The 23,396-nt window shown below is 45.5% G+C and overlaps 1 protein-coding gene across 4 annotated transcripts in view; it reads right to left on the reverse strand.

Moving 5' to 3' along the window:
* Positions 1 to 23,396, reverse strand: part of TENM2 (teneurin transmembrane protein 2) — a 1,161,672-nt gene that overhangs the window by 144,602 nt on the left and 993,674 nt on the right. For all 4 annotated transcript variants that reach the window (XM_045551217.1, XM_045551218.1, XM_045551220.1 and 1 more), the window contains one exon: positions 2,928 to 3,123. In XM_045551217.1, coding sequence (XP_045407173.1) covers positions 2,928 to 3,123 — 196 coding nt within the window. The remainder of the gene's footprint in view (positions 1 to 2,927; positions 3,124 to 23,396) is intronic.

Here is a 23,396-nt window from a genome sequence, read left to right on the forward strand (position 1 = left end):
CCGGAGACGGGAGTGAGCCCAGGAAACAGGATTTTACACGCGTGGAGGCTTGCACCGAGCTTCGAGAGAGCCACGCCTTTGTCCCCGAGATGAAACTCAGCCCTGGAAGCAGGCCGCTTCTCTCCAAAACATATCAAAGGGCTTCCCCGAGTCAGAGGTGCATTTAGTGGGATCACTGGCTGATACCCATCTAACACCTTCCCCTGTGTTTCATACCGCAGGGTTTTCAGCGCGCCCGGCCACACTTGCTGGAGAATGTTCTGATAACAGGTCTGGGTGGGAGAACCTCTGAACCACACAAAACACTGTTCTTTCCCTGCATTTCAGGACAATTACTATCATTGCTCCATCAAGATGTCTGCCCAGCTATTAGGCCGATTACCTTTGACTTTCTCTTTGAGCTACAGTCCAGACGAGAGAAACCCTCTGGGAGGACTGCGATTCCGGCCCTGACGACCAGGGTGGGGAGGGGGGGATGGAATCTCACTACCTCAACCTCTGTGTCTGTGCGGAAAAAGGGAAAGGGGGTCAGAGTCGTTATTAGATCATCGGGCTCCCAGAAAGCTTGCTGTTCAGAGGGGAAGGAATTTATTTGGCTGGAATCCAGAGAAATCCAGTGGTTAAGAGCTCAGGCTCTGGAAAGGTTAAGTCCTGATTTCACCTCTTCCCGGCTGTGTGTGACCTCGGGCAAGCTGTTTAACTTCTCTCAGCCTTGGTTTCCCCAACTGGAAGATGGAAAGAACAGTGACAGCACCTACCTCGTAAGGCTACTCTATGGGTAGGGACACAAATGGCATATTACAGGGACTGGCTCATGGTCCACACTGGAAACGTGTGCCTGTCACTACTGTTATTAACCATTTCACTGAGTGCTCGTAGACCCCGGCTGAGCCAGCCGCCGTGCGTGGCGTGTGCTGTCAGGTATGTGTCAAGCCTTTTGAGTTTAAACACAAAGTGACAAAAAGGAAGTCATTTCTCATCATGTTCTTAAACTAAAGAATTTAAAAAAATCTCAACATCTCAAACTATTTCCAAACTTGTTCTAGCTTCTTCCTTTTGTGAACGAGTCTCTACGTTTTTACTTTTTTATCTCATTGGTACATAACCTGATCCTGGAAATTTTCCTTCTGCGGAACACTCTGGTGACTTTCATTATACAAAGTTTAAGACATTACTTCAGAGTGGGGATTGGCAACCTTTTTCTGTAAAGGGACAGACAGTAACTATTCAGGCTTTGTGGGCCATATGGTCTCTGTTGCAACTCCTCAACTCTGCTGTCACAGTGGGAAGCTGCCATAGACAATATGTAAACAGATGAATGTGGCTGTGCTCCAATAAAACTTTATTCATAAAAACAGGCCGTGGGCCAGGTTTGGCCCGGGGGCTGCAGGGTGCCAACTCCTGCTTTAGAGCATTTGGCTAGCCCTGATAGGGTCAATCCTTCCGTAGCAGAGGGAATAAAGATTGACCTCAATCCTTTGGTCAATACCAAAACTCCATGTGATTTTACACCATTCTGAAGTTGGGGCCACTGACGAAGAACTGCCATCTGAATTTCACGTTGGATTACAAAGCTCTTTCAAGAATCAGGGAGCCCCTCAGAAGACTCTGTGGGACCCATAGAAAAGTTCCTAAAATGCAGTCAAGAGGAAAACACCTCTGCAAGACGTATTCCTAAAAAACCATCAGCTCTCATTGAGAGGTAGTGACTACCAGTCCACGCCAGACACGTTCCACTCGTCATGATATTCATATCACCCTGCACTTCGTGGACACGGTCATTACCCTTTCACAGATGATGAAATTGAAGCTCAGGGAGATGAGTAACTTGTAAAGATGTGTGAAAGAAAGCCTGGGATTTAATCCTGGAGCTCCCAGGCCTTTCCTCCAGAAAACACCCTATCTAGGCTTCCCCCGTCAACACTGAGCTCCCACAACCCAAAGCTGTCCGGACACGTGGTGCTGCACAAAGGCAACGGACGAGGCCCAGCAAACCACGCCATTCCCTTCATTTCCACATCCTGGGACTTTGAGGGACTCAGCTTTCTGAACCTCTGTGAAATGGGTCGAATAATCTGTCCTGATTCATGATGTTCTACCCAGAATCAATTATTAGTATCAGAAGAAAGATTCAAACCCAACTACAAAACAACTTTAATGAAAATATCTGCAGCTTCTCTGTTCAAATTCTTAGGTTTTGTTGTAGAAAACTTCATGAAATCTTCTCAAGCTAATGACCCTTTTAGGGGGCTTGTATGTGCATAAAAGAGGAAATTTTGGGTAAAACCTTAGCTTTTCCCTTGATATCTAATAAAAAGCAGGATTAAAACATGCCAAAAATGACAAGTACTTAAGTAAGGCATTTTGAGATTTACTTGCTTGGGAATAAAGACATGATTTTTCATGTCTATATCCTTACCCTGATTTATTTCTAAGGTTTGAAAACCTTTTCATTTTGGGATTTCCTCCATTTTTTCAGAGAAATTCTGAGCTGATGTGAATGGCTGGTGTTTACTGGCTCTACTGCATGCTTAGAGATTTATATATTTATTTTACTTAATCCTCATAACAGTCCTATGAGGTGGGCAGTAGTGTTAGTTTTATTTTACTGTAAGGAAACCGAGGCTTATAAAATCCAGTGATTTGCTCAGGTTGTATGGTCATAACTTGACCCAGGCAGCCTGACCCAAACTTTTAACCACAGTTGAATCTTTGGGACCAAGGCTGGCTCTTTTGTGGTTTAGGCAGCATTCCCACTTTAACCAGAGCCAGTTTTAGGTGGCTGATACTAAGAGGCCCAGCTGAAGGATTCTGGTTTGGTCTCATTTGCGGTAGAAACCACCTAAGAAGATGTGTCTTCTACAGAGAAGCCCCAAACATTTCCATCTTCCCTGCATGGTGCAGCATCTCAGAGACCCCACACCTACCTAAGACAACAGTATTGAAGGAAACCATCTCTTTGTCTTTGCCGTCATTGTAGAAGGCCAAGTGCCACAGGCCCACGTCCAGGTACTGCACAAACACGGCTTCATTCTGCACCAAGGTCTGTATGCTCCGGCGCTCCCGGGGCGACTCAACCACACTCCACTTCTCCTTGCCGTCCAGGCGCTCCATGAAGTCATACTGGGGAAAGGAGAGAGCCCCGCGTGAGACGCAAAGTGCAGACCTGGTGTCATGGCTAGCATCTTCCCCTCCCACCATTCGTGACCAGAGAAAGACTTGTTAGTACATTTTACTATGAACTCATCCAGTACGACGAGAGTCACAAAAGTTGTAACATTAACAGCCAACCTTTATTATGCTTACAATTATTCTTACTGGTTCTTACTATAAGCCACCATCTCTTATCTGCAGTTCTGAAACCCAAAAACCTTTAACCCAAAGTGGTTTTTTCTTTTTGTTTGTATGTACGTGTCTGTGTGTGTGTGTGTGTGTGTGTATGTGAGATATGAGTTGTTGCTTTAGTTCCCGCTGGGGTGTTATATAATACACTGTATGTGCCAAGCATAACTTTTCTGTAACTCTTCAAATTCTGAATTCCAAAATGTATCTGACACCACAAGAATTTCAATAAGGAATCACAGAACCATGTTTCCAGCGAGCATTTATTGATCATCTACTAGAAGAAGGTGGTCCTGCAGAGTGGTGGAGGGTGAGCGCTGTGGAGCCAGGGAGCCTTGGCCAGGAATCCTGGCTGTGGCACTTATTGGCAATTATTGGCTTCACCTCAGTTTCCCCATCAGCACAACTGAAAATAATAGTATCTATGTTGTAGGATTGTTGTGAAGATTAAGATAATACTTAGAATAGTACCTGGCATACAGCAAACACAAAATACATGTTGGTTGTTGTTGTCACCCTCCTCCTCATCATCATTTTGTTCAATTCTTGAAAGAACTCTATCTTGGTAGCTCTCTTTGTACTATTCATACCCATATTTTACAGATAAGGAGACTGAGGCTCCGAGAAGTCAAGCAACTTGACCAAAGTCACACAGCTCCTAAGTGGCCAACTGAGAATTTGGACATAGGTCTGTTCAGCCACATAGTCCGTGACCTCAAACTGCCTGGCCTTGGATAAAACAAGAATTAAATGTTAAACTCTGTTTCAATGGAAACCAGGTTGAGAATTGGAAGCAACAAGTGAGAGACACAGTGGTCAGCCCAGGCTACCGGAATGAGGGGATGGGGGAAGGAAAGTGTGACTTGAGAGAGGCCTGTTTTAAATGACAGGTAAAATTCTGTGGCGGACAAGTGGGAGCCACTGAAGACTCTTGAGCAGTGACTGATGTGATGAAAGAGATGTATGAGGAATTACTTTGTGGGCAGGACATGAGATATTCTAAAGGGGAGAATGAGATGAAGCAGGAAGACCAGTTAGGAAGTAACTGGGGAAACCCAAGTATGAGGCGACAAGGGTTTGATCAGGACAGCGAATGAGGAGTCAACTTTGGAGAAGCATTTCCAAGGGAGAGAGGACAGGGCTCGAGAGAGGATGGGGAGAAGGCAAAGAAGACACCAGTGTTTCTTACCATATGCAAAGAAAATGGATAAAACCCCAGTAACAACGGACTAATCTTGTGAACTTTTTCAAAATTACTGCATAGCAAAGTCACTTGCATGCTGACTTCTAGAGAACATTCAAAGTATAGGTTTTAGCTGATAAAAACCACCACGGTGGGATTAAGCAATCTCTCCACTTTCCTTTCCATGAAAAGGTTTTGATGGGTTACAGACATCAACCATAACCCCTTTCACGAACTTCACAGAATGAAACTCCAGGAATCTCCTAATGTGCCTTCCCCGTGGTCAGCGTTGCCAGTTTTTCCATCTGAAACGTGATAATTCAAAACAAAAGACTCTATAATCTTAAGCACAAAGGATTTGCCATCAGACAAACTTGGGTTTGAATTCTGACTCTGCCACTTGCTATTCTTTGATGTTGGGCGAATCTACTTTTACCTTCTTCCCAGTTTTCGTACCGGGGAACAATAGCACCTAACATTCAGGGAGGTTGTAAGGATGACATGAGATAATGCTTAGGGCAGTGCCTGGAAGATAATAACCATTTTATTAAGTGCTGAGTGACCATGATTCACCTACTTGCAAATCATAATGATCGTAGGAGAGAAGTGAGTGGTTCTAGCACGCAGGGAGCTGGAGACAGTCACTGCTCAGGGGTAGAAATTTCCCCTGTATCTCAGGAAGTAAGCGTTTGTGTTTAGCTTCCCTCTACCCCACGTCCCATGGTCACACCTGTCTTTGTGGGCTAAAATCAATGATTTGAAGTGATATGACAAACTGATGCTGCTTTCGGAGACCTTTCCAACTAAAGCATTTGTTCCTTAGCAACCTCGTAAATGTCTAACTACAAAGACCCCTGTCTACAAATTGCTGACAGCTAAAGGAATGACTGTCACTTCCTTGGTGCCAAGGTGAGGAGAGTATACTTCATTTGGGGTCCAAGTTATCACCCCCATGAGGAAGAGTTTGGGAAGGTGATTACTTGTGTGGGGCCGTCGCTGGTTACAGGGCATCCGTCATCTCCCGCTGCCCTGGCCGACCAGCAAGGGACACAGACACAGCTGAGGACTTGTGGCAGTGCTCCCTGTCCAACCAAGCAAATTACACCAAGAAAAGGCATTTTTCAGAGGAGAGAGAAGACATGTCTTTTGGCTGGCTCTGTAGAAGCAGGGAGGGCAGTTTTCCTTTAAGGAAGAATCTGCTAGCCGGGGGCTCTCGAATAAGGTATTGGCTATGACATGATGTAGTGTCTGGTGTGTCTCTGTCCTGTATCCCTTTATTGAGCTTTATTGTTTTCAAAGGATTTGTCACCCCCTAAAATGATACAATTTGCTTTTACGTGTATTGTCAGCCTACTCAGAAGAATGCAAACGCCAGGACAGGAGTTCTCCACTCTACATGGCAGGGTGGTTATAAGTGGGGCCTTCAGAGCTTGACTACCTGAAGACTGAGGCTCAGAGAACTCAAATAGCTTAAACGGCATGTTGACACTTGCCTAAGCTATTTAAATTCTCTGTGCCTCAGTCTCTTTATCTTTAAAATGGGGATAATAACAGTATCTATATCAGAATGTTGCTATGATGATTAAATGAGTCAGTACGTGTAAAGTGCTTAGAACAGTAAGTACTATGTGTGTGGTTAATGTGCCTTAAACATTTCAGCTATCATTATTAACATTCACTGTCGTATCAAGTTCACCTGGAGCAGAGTCTCATCCATACGTATTTGTTAAATATCAAATGAATAAAACACGGAATTTGTAAATGAATTCCACTGCAAGGAAACTAAATTGAATGTATAACAATCATTTCCACTCCCTTGCCTTCTAATGTGCTTTCTTGAATGGGAAAGAAAAGGGCAGAATTGTAGTCAGCAAGGTAGGAATCGTGTACCACCTGGAGCACAACATGTACACGTGGGACACTGTGGCCCAGGTGTTTGCAAATTCATATAGAACTTCAAGACTTGACAGTTGCCTGTATAAGGCCTCTATGAGTTCACCTTCCCAATCCTCACTGGGAATGTGTGCAGTGTTTTTTTCTTTGCACTGTCTTTGTTTCTTCTTGTGTCTTCCTTCCCCTCCTCCCTTGACACCGTTCCTTAGTGACCTCTGTGGTGGAGATTGACAGTCATTGCCCCATCAGGATCTTGCTCGTTCCCAGCCCCTTTGCGGCTAGAAGGGGGCATGCACCAGTGTGCTGGCCCATGTGGTGTGAGCCCTGGGAAGCGCTCCACTCCAGAGCCTGCCCTCACACGGCCCCTGCAACTTCCTTTCACCTGTTCTCCCTCCCTTCCCATCTTCCCCTGGAGGGTGCCAGGGAACCCTCAAAGCCCAGGGTGCTGTAGTCACCAGATAGGAGTGGCCTGGATCCTAGAATTAGCACTTGCGGGAGAGCCTGAAATGATGACATGAGTGAGCAATAAACGCTTATTAAATTAAGCCACTGAAGTGTTGGGGCTTATTCATTACTTTGGCATAGCTGCCACAGATAACTACATGCCTCTCTGCCCTCCCAGTCTGCTCTTCAAGGTCACAGCAAGTTCTAGCATATTTTCCATTTCTTATAGGGCAGTAGGAGAGAATCACCCAGGAAAAAAATGGCAGTGTGTTTTGCTGGTCTAATTCCAACTCTATTATGTGTAAGATGTCTCTTTATCCCAGTTGCCCGAGAATGTCCTGGTCTAACCCATTCGTTCCTTCTCTCCATCTCAAAAGTGCCCTAGAGTGGGGTCTATGGTTACCCCTATCACAGATTAACGTACACCAAGCAGTGTCATGTAGCATCACCCCTGCCGCTGTAACTTGGGGAAGGGCTGCAGACTAGGAACGCAGGGTGGGCCAACCGAGCCAGACGTGGAGACTGCCTTCCCAGGCAGGGAGACCCGGAGCCAGAGAGAAGCTGGTTAGCAGGGAAGCCATCTGGTTCAGGGGAGCCTCTGCTCTCTAGGATTCTGCAGCGTGGTCAGCTTGGCAGAGTGGCTGTCACTAGAGGGAGGCCATTTTCCAAGAGCCCAGGCCCCGGCCAGAGTTTCCTTTCCATGCCCAGCGCTGGGAATTGATACCTCAGTCTTAACGCCGGGGACATCTGACTCCTCTGTTCCAAGACCCCATTGTGGTCAACGCAGGACATGGGGATGCTCGGGGGCCTGCTCTGCGCTTGGCTGACCAAAGAGATCACTCCATAGCACGTTCTATGTCATAGGTCCGCAGAAGCCCTGGAAGGTGTTTGGGAGGCAGGTGGCCAAACCCGATAGAAGGAAGTATTTCATGTTTGAGCGTGGGCTGGCTGTGGGTGGATGTTTGTCTCCCAAAGCAGCTTGCGTCCCTTGCAGCCACCCAGAGGGTGATCGCACAAAAACCCAAAATATACACCGCTCCTCCCTACCAAGTTCTCTCTTCTTCCCTGGCCTCTGTCGCGTGCTGGCATGCATCTCGAGGGCTGTGCCTGGGCATCATCAGTCATACCCCAAAGTGGCATGGAAATGCAACTTCTACTAGAGCTCGAGAGGCAGAGAAATCAACCACAGCAAATATTTGACTGATTCAATTATAAATCTCCCCACTTCTTGGCAGAGGCCGAGAAGGAATGTAATTAAGATAACTTCGTGGGTTTCCAGAGGAGCTGGAGGGGAGCAGAGGCTGGGCCACTGAGCGGGGCCTGTCGCTATCCCAGAGGGCAAGGTGTCCGCAGGCAGGGAGCCCACAGCCAGAGACGCTCCTGGATGCCACAGGGACGCACAGCTGCCAGGGAGGCCAAGGTTAAAGACAGCCTCATCGCCCTTCAGGAAGATGTTATTACGGGGCCCAGGACCCCGGGAAAAGGGGGAAAATAACTTTATTGCTCTTTGGAACGTCTGCTCGAGGAGGGTCGACACGAACAGGAAAAGCAATAAATGCTGACATTTCCCTCAGACGCCTGCCGCTCCCCTGGCTCGGCGCTGGCAGCACCGCCGGCCTCCCGGCGACGTCTGATGTTGATTGTCCCTCAGATGGCCGGGCACGCGCAGCGGTCGGTGGGATCGCGGGGAAGCGGCACGTGTGAGCTAGGGCTGCTTGAAGCCACATGACCAGGGGGTCTCTGGTAGCATCCGGTGACGGCAGCAACGACTTAGCGGTCGTGGGTCACTCTCGGGGCGCTCATCTCTCTCTGCCTCCAGCCAGGCCCGTGGCACGGTGCGCCTGGCCGATTCCTCATTAAAGCTCAGCAGGTTCCCTGCTCTCTTTCAAAGGGGCTGAGCGTTCAGGGAAGGGGGGCGGGATGGCAGCCGTGCACCAGTGGGGGCTGGCTTCCCCCGGAGTGGCCTCGCCTGTCTTTTTTCAGGACTCCCTGCTCAGTTCCTACTTCCAGCCTCTGAGTCACTTAACTAGATGTGACCGGCCCAGCTGCAGGCACTGCTTGGGCCGCTACGAGAACGAGCCCCCGAGTTTCCGGACAGGAAACGGCATCTGCATTTCCAGACGGGAACAGCTCATCGCGCTGGCTCCGCAGGCAAGAATCAAGCAGATGGCAGCTAGAGAGGAAACAAACAGGGTTCCCTAAAATCAGGAGCCGGGGAGAATTCATCTACGAAGGTGGCATTCTTGATTCTTTCATTACATGTCCTCTCCCAGCAGTGGAAGAAGTAATCATCAAAAATAAGAAAAGCTTGTTTTTGCCTAGGCACTTCCTATGCACCAGGCATAATGGCAAATGCTGACGTGTGCTGTCTCATTTCCTCCTCCCAGAAACCCCAGTCCCACCCCTATATCTTGGGAGAGAACAACAGCTCCTAGACACGTTACGGAATGTGCCCAGTACCAATGAGCATGGTCAGTAGCCAAGACAGCTCCGCGTTTTCCAAGAACCTGGCTGTACCTGGCCAGCGTATCTGGTGGCTGGCCTGGGTTGTAAGTCCCCTACAGATGCCACTGAGCAGAGAAGAAGGGGGAAGGAAGAGCTTAGCAGGGCTAGGGTCAGACCCGGGCAGTGCAGGTTGGCTGCCTGAGGATGAGGAACCACCCCATTAGAGCAGACAAGAAAGGACTCCCGGAAAACTCTGGATGGCTTTGCCAGGTGTCGGCCACACCTGGTTTGTAAGCATATTTGGGAGCCAGCCCCTTGCCAACTCCCCAACTGCTCTTTTCCTGTGTTCCAGCCTCACTGCTCTTATCTCTCTTATTCCTGGAACATGCTGAACTCAGCCCAGCCCCAGGGCCCTTGCCCCAGCTGCTCCCTCTGTCTCGCTGGATCTTTCTCCTGATCTTCTCACAGCCGCCTACTTCCCGTCAGTCCTGCCTTGGCCTAAACATCACGACCTCACACAGGGCTTCCCTGACCCTTCTAAAACCCCTCTGTCACCTCTTGTTTCCATCCTCAGTAAAGATTCATCACTCTTTGAACAACACTTGCTGCTTGTCTACTAATTTGTAGTCCATCTCCCTCTTCTTAAATAGGAACCCCTAAAAAGTGGGAGACTTGCCTGTTTCATGTGACCCAGTGTCCCAGTGCCTGGAACAGTGCCTGGCATATAGTGGGGACTCACGAAAGATTGGGACTGAATGAATGGAAAAGATTTAGGCCCAAAGGAAATAATGTCTGGAGAGAAGTAGACAGCAACAAGGTGGAGTGTTGGTGGTACAACCTCTTACAGGATATGCTTTGGTTTCAATGTTTGTCTTTCCAAACCTCATGTTGAAATTTGGTCCCCAGTGTTAGAGGTGGGGCCTAACGGGAGGTGTTTAGGTCCTGGGAGTGGATCCCGCAGGAACGGCTTGGTGCCAGTGGTCTGGTGTGTTCCCCTGGCAGTGAGTGAGCTCTCTCTCTTGAGAAACTTGGTTGGTTTTGGGGGAATGGAACAGTGCCCACTAGAGTGGGTTGTTAGCAAGCTGGGACACCCCTCAGATTTGGTCTCTCTCCCCCTTTAACATTCTCCGCCATGCTTAGACATAGCACAGAAGCCCTCGTCCGAAGCCAGGCGGATATCAGCACCCTGAGTCTTGGACAGCCTGCACAACTGTCAGCTAAATAAACTTCCTTTCTTTATACTTTACCCAGCCTTCAGTATTCCTTTACAGTAACATAAAACAGACTAAGACACAGCCTAATCTCTTTAGGAAATGTTTTTAGGAAATTTGAGTAAACACCATGCAGTTTTCCCTTATTTTTGTTTGCTAACTACTCAGATGATACTGTGAGCTAACATTTAATGAGGCTAGTCACTGTTATAAGAGATTAACATCTACTATCTTATTTAATGCTCGTAGTAACCCTATTGAATACAAATTATTGCCATTTTGCATATGAGGAAACTGAGGCACAGAGAGGTTACATAACTTGCCCAAGAGTTAGTACGAGGTGGAGCTGAGATTCACACCCATGCCTAATAATCAGGCAGCCAGTATGGGGTGCTGGCCAGCCTCTCTCATTAGCATGTGTTTGTGTGTGTGTGCATGCATGTACATGCATGTGTGTGTGTGCGTATTCATAGGATCCAGGGTGCAGGCACACTTAGCCCAGTCTTTGATGGGCAAGAGAGCCCCAGCTAACTAACACCTGGTTTCACTTGGAAGGCCCAAGGGTCTCTACACTGAGGTTCATAGAAAAGAAATGCAAAAATATTCATTCCTTCAGCAAACACTGAACACCTACTGTGTGCCTGGCACTGCTCTGGGTACCAGGGATACAGCAGTGACACGGAGAAGGGTCCTGTCCTCCTGGAGCTGGCATTCCCTGGGGGAAACAGGATGTCAGGGAGTGATGAGGGCTATGAATGAAAAATAAAGCCAACCAGACATGCCAAATGTCCATCCACAGTGAACGAACAAATTGCAGAACATCTGTACAACTGAGGATCTGCTCAGTAATAAAAGGAATCAGCCCCAGAGACACACAACCACCTGGGTGAATCTCGCGGATGTTCTGCTGAGTGAAACAAGCCTGACACTAAGCGGCACAGGACTCCCTGGGTGTGACACTCCAGGGCAGACAAAGCCAATTGCTAGTGATGGGAAGCAGACCAGTGGGTGCGTAGGCCGGGGGTGAGGCTGGGAGGGGGCGCAGAGCAGCTCTTGAGGGTGGCAATGTCCTTGTCATGGCTGTGGTGGTGCTTCCTCAGGTGGGTATGGTTTTCAAATTTTAGGAGTCCAAATGGACACTTAAAAAAATGTGTGGGTAGTTTGAAAATTATAACCTAAATAAAGTTGATATAAGAAAAATAAAGTGGGACAGGGTGATAAAATGTAAAAGAATATCCTGTTTTAGATTCACTCAGCAGGAAAGGGCACCGAGGGCAGAGGCCTGGAAAGAGTCAGGGCGGATCCACGTGACTGGGGCCACTCCAGGAAGGGAGGACGTCCACCCGGCACGAGCAGCTCAGCGGGGCTCAGCTGAGAGCAGGAAGTGGGCCGACGTGGGGTCCAGCGAGTGGGGGGCAGATTGTTGGTCCCCCAGACTGCAGAGGGACCGGCAAGCCACGGAGACGGAGCTGTTCACAGAGCACCTGCTGTGCACGGCCCCAGCTGCGAGTGGCACAGTTGTGGCCCGTCTTGAGCTTGCACTCTAGAACAACTTCGGATTCCCCCTTTGTGCAGCGGGAGGCCGGTGGAGGGTTTCAGAGACTGGCTGCTCTGAGAAGTGGTCACAGGAGAGGAGACCGGAGCCTTTTTTGTAGTAATAAGAAAGCTGCTCATGGGGCGTGTTTGCTGAGCCCATTTCTTAGAAGGGCCCTCTAGGGCTGGCCGGGGCTTTGGTGGTTTGCTGGCTGAAGATAAGCAGATTACGAGTTCTGCCAAGATTCCCCCCCCCCAATATATCAAGCCTAACATTGTGCTTTTCCAGTCCCAAAGGAGTATATTTTGAATGTCTCAGGGGTGGGGGTGATGTAGGGGGAATGAAAAGTGAATAGAAAAGGATGAAGTATCACTGCTAAGGGATAAGGCAGCTCTAGCCCTACTAATACGCTGCCCGTCCCCGCAGCCGGGCTCAGAGCTGTTCACAGTGGAAGTTCCAGCAGAAACAGCAAGGAGGCCGGGCAGGGAAAGGCAGGGACGACACATTCCCTGGCAGGCGGATGAATTCCCTGGGAATGCTTGGAGGGGCATCAGAACCACTGTCCGCCAACCACACAGGGGCAGGCCCAGCTCTGCCTGTCTACTGTGGCAGCCCCTTGACACGCGGCACATAGTAAGTGACAAATAAATGCCAGCTGCACACAATATTACGGTCTGCCTCTGGCAGAACGACAGGGTTTCCTAAAGACAGGGTTTCCTCCAGGGAGTGTTTCCCCTCTCACCTGAAATTTCTGTGAACAGGTAGAAACAGTTGAAAGCTGTAAGTCCTGGTCTCCTATTTGCAACAAGACTTTCCCTGAAGTACTTAAAAGTGTGCATTCCCAGTTAGAAGGGTAACTCATGGTTTTATGATGTCTGGCCACTTTTTCCTTTTATTTAACGTGTGTTCCTTGCTGGGGTTGGGTACACAGCCGTAAATCTGCAACAACTCAACACAGGGGTGCAGCCATTAAACCTCTGGAGGGGCTGCCTGCCCCAGGTCACTCCTGGCCTGCAAGAGCTACCGCTAAAAGGAAAAGTTATGTCCTCATGGGTGAGGAACGGCCAAAAAAAGAGCACAGTTTCTAAAAAAAAGGACAACCATTATGTGAAGCTTTGCAACAGCCTACACAACAAGCAGTATCTTCATTTGCCCCCTGCTTGGAGAAATCTTTCCCTCTCTCCTCTTTCTCTCTACCTGCTTACCTCATCCTCCAAGATGCACTTGGGTAGTCTCTCCTCCAGGATGCTGCCCTGCAATCCCTCACAGTTTAGAAGTAATGGCCTACTTTTAAGCCTCCAAATCTCCGGTATCCAACCCTTTAGTAATAATAATAGCTGAAATTTGTCGAATGTGTTACATAAGGAATGGGAACAAATCCTGCAAATGGTATATGGCAGCTGCTCCAAGAAACACACAAGAGCATAGTGCTAGCGGGAGGTATATTGTTCACCCCTCTCTTGTCCCAGGGAGAGCCGTGCTTGGGCAGGACACAGCTGGATGCAGTGTGCATTGTGCCCCAGGAGAACTACCCCAAACCTCTGCCACCTGTCATATTTATGAAAGGATGGGGAGGAGAGAGGACTCACTTGACTGAGTAGGAGGATCCTGAGCTTTGCAATCTAAATTAGAGTCCTGATGACCAGCCACACCTCAGTTTGCATATCATCAGGGGTATCCGCCAGCTTCCTCGCCACTGTCCCTGGAGAGCCCCCTTGTTGCTAGGCTACCTGCCAGTGAGCCGTGAGGGCTGTAGACCAGTTAGATGGATTGATTGATCTCCATGGGGTGCTTACTATTTCCTCGGCATTATTTCATTTATTCTCGCAACAACCTGATGAGGTATAGCCCTCATTTTCTGGATGTTGAAACTGAATCTAGAGAGATTCATCTACAGACACTTTAGCTACTTCATAACCGGATAAGAGTCAAGCCTAGACCAGGATGACTGCAGAGTGTCAGTTCTGACCCTCTGCCCTGCACGTGGCCTCTCTCCTCTTTCTCCTTCCCTGCTTAACTCATCCTCCAAGATGCACTTGGGTAGTCTTCCTCCGGGAAGCTCCCTACTTGGCCCTCCCTACTTGATGTTGCCATCGTTTCTTCACTTGTCACGTCCCCAACTCCTTAAAGGTAGGGCCGATGCTCTTCACCTCTGCATTCTTAGTATGGACAGACATTCAGTGAGTATTTGTTGAGCTCATGAATGGATCGATTTTACATTTCATCTTCCACAAGGTCCAGCCCTCATCATGTTGCCTTTTGATCCAACCAAGGAGAAGGGTACCACATGCTCCTCTGAAGACCAAGCGAGCCACAGTGTTGACCCCATAGAGCCTCTGGGGTCAAAGTCAGTGAAATTGATGAGTGTCTCAAGATGTATAAAGATGTCCCAAGATGGACAAAGGCTGTACTATGCGAATGGCTGTCTGACCTCCCAGTGCCTTGCTGGTGTGATTTCTCATTCACTGCACGTTCCTATCTAGTTGTCGTTAGCCAATGGTTTATCAAAAATGTCACTTTTGGCTCCCTGCCTCCCCAAATCAATAGGAGGGTCTCATGTGGGCTGGCTGTGAAAATATATCAAATACATCACCAAGGAGAGGGAGGCACACTGGGACTGTGTCCAGTCACAAAATGACATCCCAAGCACTACAGAGGGACAGACTCACAAGCATGGGACAGCTGCTCTCAGAGAATGGCCCAAACCTTTCAGCAGGCAGGAGGGTGACTCTGGGCAGGTTTCTTCAGTTCCCTGTGTCTCTTATCTCCAAGGGGGGGATAATAAAAGTATCTATCTCGGAGGGACATTGTGAGTTTGGTCCGGCTCATGGTAAGCACTCGATTAACATTAGCTATTCTCATGCTTCTTCTTATTGTTATAAAAGCTTGATGTGTTGTAAATCCTTTGAGCCAGCAATTCCACTCTAAGAATTCATCACAAGGAAATTATTAAAAAATACATGAACACATACCTGCAAGAATGTTTACTGTAGAATGATTTAAAATATTGAAAAAGGAGGATTGGTTAAAAAAAATTTCATTCAAGACAATGTACTATTTCTGAGTCATTTAAAATGAGTTTGTGGAAAAATATTCAGATTTGGAAAGATGTTCTCTACCTATTATAAAGCAAAGACTCAAGGTGAAAACAGTGTGTATGATATGATCCTATATTTATAAAAATGATTACTATATATAAACAGAGACCTGTCTAAAAAATATACTAAAAAATGTTAACGTTTTCTATTTTTCCTATAATCACCATATAATACTTTATAATGAGAAAAACACAAATAAAAGTTACCTTTAAAAAAATTGAAATTTGTTTTGTTTGGGGGCTTGTGCCATGAATGCTTTGAAAAACATAATAGTTCATACTATTTCTATGTGCCAGCGTGATTCTAAGTGCTTTATAAAGTTTACCTCATTTACATCTTCTAACACGACTATGAGTATATAATATTATCTCCATTTTACAGATGAGGTAACTGAGGCACAGAGAGGGTGAGTGACTTGCCCAAGGTCACGCAGCTTGGAAATGCTGGAGGTAAGAATTCAATGCCAGGCAGTCTGAATGGGTCCATGCTCCTTCTGCTCAAGCTCTCCCTACAGAATGCTTATTTAAAATTTATTTTCTAAATATATATTTTAAAAATTATAATTAAACCCCACACTGACTCGATTTCTACAGTAGGATTTAGTTATCTGAGAATATTTGGAATTAGTAAGAGGCCACTTAAAATGAATACACTAAACAAATGGGAAAATGTTTGGTTAGGACTTTTATCTTGAAAAAGGAAACTCTAGTTATGGGAAAATTTATTTTGTCTCATATTTAGGACATTTCAGGTTATATCTGCAACTCTGCTCTAGTTGTTGGAATGAACATCGAGTTTTCATACATACACAAAAACGTGACACCAGACATTTCTTTCTATCTCAGCTTCATCGATTGCAAAACACATCCTGTTTTCAGAGATGTCAAAAGATGAGTATTACGTGCATTTTAGAATCAATGAAATACGCGAGGACAATACAACATCACTTTAGTTTGACTGGTGCAACATAATCAAAAAGGACATTTCTGTAAGCATGTTGGATGTCTTCGTCAAATTTCCCAAGATCTCTTTTTACGTTTTCATGATCACCCTCTTTGAAGTGCCGATCTTATCACCTTCTTTGTTAATTTTCTCTGCCTCAGTGTCTAACTGCGCTGCCTCACCCAGATCCATATTTACCAAGGCTTTCCTCTGCCGCATCCAAGATCTCCACCCCATTTTCACTGACTTGATAAAATTCCTGGTTTTGGCATTTTACTGTGTAAACGATCACTTTTACACTGTACTGCAGATGCTTCTAGAAATGACTGAGCACCAGCGAGGAGGAGGAAGAGGAGGGTGTCTGACTACTATGTCCAATACATACCAACTCTGTGACCCTAAATTCTGTCTCAGTTCTTCCATCTGTAAAAGGGGGGTGCTCATCGGAGCTACCTCCTAGGGTGCTGTGAGGATAAACTAAGATAATGCAGGCGAAACAGTCCTTGGTGCACTGCAGCCCTCGGCTAGTGCCGGCTGTTACTACGAGTGGGTAGAGACACTTGAGTTAAAAGGAGAAGGATCTCTGAGTGGAGAACATTTTTATTAGTGACCAGATGAATGATTAATGAATATTGTTGTCTTATAACAACATTTGCTTCCCTAGAAAGAGTCCTCACTGCGAGTGGCTTCAGTGACCATTTTAGAAGCCAGTAATTTTTGTGAAGATCTTGGAATAAAGCTTTTCCTTATATCTCTGAGCAAGACTTGAGCTTCTGTAACTGACGTTTATTAGGAAGCTTGAAGATCTGTACTGAGCTTTCTTTGAATCCAGGCTGATGTGTGTCTGCTCAGATAAAGGTGTACAAGCAGCTGCACTGGTGAGTCCTGTTCAACTGAATGCCAGGCTGAGCAGAGGCACACGTCTGTGTCAGGATGTAAAATCTGGAGCAGAATTCCAAATGAACGTGCAACATGTCTGTAATGGGGAATTTTTTTTTTTTTAAATCAAGAGAGTTTCAAAGCTTGAGTGCAATTCCTCTACTTTTATATCTAAGGCAAGGGATGTGAGTAGATATTTTAAGTGATTTAATCTTGAAACAATTATTTCTTCTTACTCCTCTTTCAAGCTTGTGGATCAATTTAATTTAATCCACAGCCTGTAAGAGGAACCACTAAAGAAAATACTATTGCTATTCGAAGCTCCCTATATAGATTCATTATGATTTTTCTCAAAATTCCAAACAAAACAAAGTACATAAATAAATGGAATCTTGAGAGTGATTGAGATTACCATCATAATCTACATCCCCTCAATGCTTCTTTTGCTTGAAATAGATTCAAAGTGGTCACTGGTTTCTTTTTACTAAATGGAGAGAGAGATTACAAAAATTAAGAGAAATATAAAGAATATGGTAACAAATGTTCATATTTCAATCATTCAAATGAATAAATGTTAAGATTTTGTTGTATTTATTTCCAGTCTCTGCGTACTTGTGCGTGGGTTGGAGATGGGTGTGTCTACCTTACCTTTAATATTTTATTGTGAATAAAAATAAGTACTTTTTGACATTCTATTAAAAAGACATCTGCACTAGAATGTTTACAGCCGCACAATTCACAATTGCAAAGATGTGGAAACAACCCAAGTGCCCATCAATACTTGAGTGGATTAAGAAAATGTGGTAGGTGTATACTATGGAGTTCTACTCAGCCACAAAAAACAATGGTGATCAAGCACCTTGTATTATCCTGGATGGAGCTGGAGCCCATTCTACTAAGTGAAGTATCACCAGAATGGAAAAACAAGCACCACATGTACTCACCATCAAAATGATATTAATTGATCAACACTTATGTGCACATATAGTAGTAACACTTTCAGGTGTCCAGCAGGTGGGAGGGGAGAGGAGGGGATGGGTATATTCACATCTAATGGGTGCGGTGCGCACCGTCTGGGGGATGGACACGCTTGAAGCTCTGACTGGGGCAGGGCAAAGGCAATATATGTAACCTAAACATTTGTACCTCCGTAATACTCTGAAATAAAAAAAATAACCTAATACTTCAGAAGATCATGTTGTACACCATAAATACATACAATGTTATCTGTCAATTTTAAAAAAAGAATAAACATAAGGACTTTTAAAACCTAATTCCCAGTCCTATTCCTAGAGGTGACCACTCTCATTAGTTTAGTCTCTCTCTCTCCCTCTCACTCTCTGGATATATTAATATATCCACACACATATATTTACATATGTGATATACATAGACATATATATGCAAGACACACATATACAGAGATTAACATTATAATAATAAATGTAGGTTTTAACTATATATTTATGCTAAGAAAGCTGTCACTTTTATCTGTTTTATATATGGGGTTCTACATTATATCTCACTTGAAGATAAAGGTTCTCTGCTTAGAAAATTTGCAAACTCCTGAATTACAGCACCTCCAAGACTCGCCTCAGTCTAAACATGGGATTTGATGCTGCCCCTTTTAACGCATCCCCGTTTTGTTTCTGTCTTACTCTCTGAGTTCCATGAACTTAAGTCTTGTCCTTCTAGAAAAATATCCACATTGCTCTCCCATGTACTCCCCTCCACATCATCTCTCTTGTCAAACTCAAGCGCCCCACGAGATTTCTCCTTGCTTTGCTCGGTTGCTGCCCAGGAGGGGGTCCACCGGTTCAGACGGCAGTTTCGGCTCCTGTTAGGACGCCACCAATTAATCAGAAGGGGTCTCCTGAGAAAGCCCTCTCCCAAAGCACTTTCAGTCCAACACAAAAGCAGCCAAGGTTCTCATGGTTTCCCCAAATCTTTCTCTATACCTCAAGCACTTTTGGAAACGAAGGTTCTGAAAAACATGCCTAGAAAAATATACCTCCCTCCAAACGGAAATGAGACATCTTATTAGGGGCTTCTGCAAAGCACGATGTGTTGTGCAAACTGACAGCCAAAGCCTGGCTCCGCCTCCACATTCCAGCTCCACGGGAAGAGCCAGGCCCAGGAGAGCCATCTGACTGGCAGACTGGCACCGGTGGGGCAGAGACAGCAGCAAGGCGACAGAGCCAGGGTGACAGTAGGGCACTCCCACATCCCGGGAACCTGGTTAGTCCCACCTCTAATTAAAATCATTTGGACCAAGAAAGAAGGGGACGAGAGAAGAGAGAGTTCATTGTCAAAAAAGGATCTGAAACGGAAAGGGATAAACCCGAGCTGGCAAAAACTAATACCACTAATCGCCATCTATAAATCTGCTTTTAAAACATGTCATTAGGGGAATCCTGCTGATGAGGACAAATAGAAACGTTTGCTCAGCTCATTTTATCTCGGTCCACATGTGCCCAATCGGCCATATTTGCATTTATTCGGTATGATCATGGGGCAATTTGTGGTCTTTTAAACAGTTCCCTTCTATTGGTTGATGAGTTTGATGTGTGGATAATTTTATTTCCCATCCTGTAGATACATCTCAGCGCAAAGCACCAGGGGTTGACAGCGTCTGTTCCCGTTTTCCTGCCATTCAATCCCTAGTACCTCCCTTTAATCAACCCGCTGGAGCTGCGAGCCCACCCTGTGCTTCTAAGTTGCCTCGGGAAGTCACTGGGCTCGCGGCTCCATCAGTCTGAGTGATGAAATAGGCATTTTTAATATTTGCTAAACAGGATTGTGGAGAAGGCGAAGTCCCGGCAGGGCTCCCAAGTGGTTACTGCATCTTGTTGTCTCAGGTTAATCATGTACCTAATTTGCCGATTATTGACTTGTTCTCGCAAAGGATTTTACTTGGCCTGACATATCGGTAGCCATCAGTGATGAGCTGTCAAGCAAACTTGCTCACTGCCCTAACCACCCAAGATCCTGACTCGCAGCAACCGCCTTTGAGATTTTCTTTGATGCCTAGCGCTGTAGCCAGGTCAGATTATTATTCTATTTTTCAGTCTGATCTGTTTCCTTCCTAGAACTGAGGCTGAGCAAATCTGACACAGTTTGTGGGATTTCAGATATTTGGCAAGATCACTAGGTTTCTGCTCTACACACACCGTCCCCATAAGAATTTGAGTTGGTAGGTTAAGAAAGGCTTAGATTGATTTTTATTTTCCTGTCGGTGTCTTTAAAAATGCAGTGCAAGGTATCAAAAATGCTACATTTAAAACACAATATAGTATCTGCTTTTCAAACCGACAAAGCTTAAAAATTGACAACATCCAATTTATGCAAGAGTTCAAGTAAATAAAATGGGCACGTATACAACACTGGTGGGGAGGAGTGGAACTGGCACAAACTTGCAGAAGGACAATTTGGCAGTGTGAATAAAACCCTCAAGGGCTTATTTTTAGGAAAAAGATTAAGGATGCTCCCAAAGACTAGCCACCAGGACAGGCATCATAACATTTTATGTGTCAGTGATTAGGGCTTTTCGTTGATATTTCTGGTGCTCTTCCTTCCAGAGACACCATCAGATTGTACTTCATCCTCCACCGAAGTTAGGATGTGACTTGCTTTTATCGATATGAGAAGGGCTTAAGTGATAATGTGTCCACTCCCAAGCAGAATTCTTTAGGGACTGGCGCGTAATTCCCCACCGTCTCCTTTCTTTGTTCCTGATAGTGGAAGCTCCACAGGTCCATGTCCTCGAATGAGGTGGACATTAAACAAAGTCCTCGTTAACCCAAGATGGACATATGAAGTAGAGTTTCTCAACCTCAGCCCTTCTGACATTTGGGGCCAGGGAATTCTTTGTTGGGGCCGTCCTGTGCGTGGTAGGGTGTTTAACTGCATCTCTGGCCTCTAGCCTAGTAACTACATACTAGCAATGACCTCCTCCCAGTTGTGACAACCAGAAATATTTCCAGGCATTGTTAAATGTTCCCAGTGTGGCAGTGGGGGAAGGGCAGAATCGACCCTGTCTGAGAACAACTGATGGTGTAGCATAAACAAGAAATAGCCTTTGCTCTTTAAAGTCGCTAAGATTCTGAGGTTGGTGTTTTTTTTTTTGTTTTTTTGTTTTTGTTTTTTAACCACAATGGATATATTTTGTTATAGCATAAACAGTATATAAAACAGTTAGCAAAAAGAAACTGTTTCAAATTATGGGCATTTCTACTTTCTTCCTTTTGTTTTTCTGTGTTTCTAAATTTTTTTTTTTTGGTAATGAAATATGTTTGTTCTTTAGTAAGAAGAAAAAACTAGGACGTTAATTTTATTTTTTAAACAATCTATATTTGCATAATTGTCTATCTATATACAGGATTTGTTAGGGCTATGCAGAATTTCTAAGAATAATGAACAGCGGTATGCAATCTCTACATCTTTCTATTGTGCTCTAGTTTACAACGTGTCTTCCCATCCTGCCTGTGTTGTTGTTGTGTAATCACAACACTGTGAGGCAGGTAGCACAGGTAGGAAGGACACTGAAGCTAAGAGAAGTTAAGGGACATGTTTAAGGTCACTTAGTTAATCTGTGGCAGGGCCTACATTCTGGACTTTCTCTCCTACATCATATTGCCTCTGTCTCTCTGTAAAAAGCCAGTACCAAAAAGTCAACTGGGAGAGACTCTGATTCTTGAGAAATTTAAACAAGTATTTAATATCCTTGGACAAGGATACTAAACTTTGTAGGCTCTTGGTCAGAGCATGGTACTCAATAAAATTTAAACAACTATTTCATGCAACACAGCCAATAGAATTTCATATTCTCCACCCCCCACCTCTTTCTTTTTCTCTTTTTTCCAGCTCAAATGAGTCACCTTGGCTAGACTGCCAATCCCCAAAGAACTTATGTTCCTTGATAGGATATACCAATAGAAATGAGAAATTCTATAATGGTTTGAGATGTGAGTTAGTCACCTATCCCTGCAAAGAGCTCAGCACCATCTCCTTGAGGAAATGTAGCTCATCAAATGGACACGGATGCATGTAATGACAGCGAATGAACGTGAGAATGTGTAGGGAGTCTTTTTCTTTCTTTCTTCCTCTTTTTAAACAGCACCCCTGCATTGTACCTGTCTTGTGCGTTTCTAAGCATCCACACGGAGCCTTGCTTACCTGACCCTCCCGTACACATTGAACTCCCAAACTGGCAGCTGGACTGAAACCTCAGCACACATCACCGGCCCATGCCTATTCATTTTCCTTCCCTTGATATGTGTGAGGGGGCTGTCCCTGCAGTGTAGCTATTTTGAGAGGACGATCACTAGAACAATCACAGGCTAGGCAGGAGATGGACAGTGCCGTGTAGCCACAAAAGAAGAAAAGACATTGTCGTTGAGGATTTGAGTCCTGAATGTCAGAACAGCAGGGAAACTGGGTGGAGTATGTTTTTGCCTGTTGTCCATTATCACTCAGTTACAACCAGTTACTGACTTGACTTGCCACGATCGTCAGCTTTTCCATGGTTCTAGTTGCCCAGAGCATGCAAGGGAAGGGGGCTAATAGCGCTTGGGAACTACGTGGGGAAGAAGTGTTTCCTTAGCAAATCTCCTTGCATCCAACTGGCTGAGAAGAAAGTTATGCTCAGCTGTGCCCAGAGGCATGTTCATACTTTCTCAAATAATGCCAGTAAGCAGATTTCGCTACTGTAAATCCTTCATTATGCTACAGTAGAATCAGTGGAGCCTGAAGGTTAAGGAGATCACCTAACAATGTGCACAACCTCCCAGAGCCGCACGCTGCCTCCTGGCCAGAAGCTACAGAAATGCTCGGGGACTCCTTTGCACTGAATTCTTCTTTCTCTTGATGAGAATCTCTTTGAAAAGCAGATGTGATTTCTGTATCAGGAGTTCTGCTTGGTCAGGGGCTATGTTAACTCATCTCTAGATAATCAGTACCTAGGCCAATAAATATTTTTCTGGACGGATGGATGGAGGACTTATTGATTACCACATTACATATGGGTCCCTGTAGCATGGGCTGTGTGTGGTAATAAAAACCTACATAGCCTTCTCTGCTCAAAAAAGAAATAGTCCTTTTAGTCCTTATATTGATCATTTTGGGCTGTAAAGATGGGACTGCAAATAAGTTTCATCTTGAGCGCCAACACTGGTCGATTGGTAGTGGCTGCCTTGAGAGTTATGCTGGAGGGATGTGTGCACTGGGCTCAGTAAGGAAAAGTGCTGTCATCGATTAGTCATGTCTGCCATGAGCTAAAGGTGAGGGAATGGTGGCCCGACTACCTTGCATTTGCCAATGGGTTTTAAAGCTTTAAATTCATCCAATTGAATTTTCTAGATGAATACCTTTCCAACATATTTCAAAGTCAGCTTTGATTGGATACATGCGTGTTTCCCCACCATTGG

Source organism: Lemur catta, chromosome 5 (assembly GCF_020740605.2).
Source record: "Lemur catta isolate mLemCat1 chromosome 5, mLemCat1.pri, whole genome shotgun sequence".
Taxonomy (NCBI): domain Eukaryota; kingdom Metazoa; phylum Chordata; class Mammalia; order Primates; family Lemuridae; genus Lemur; species Lemur catta.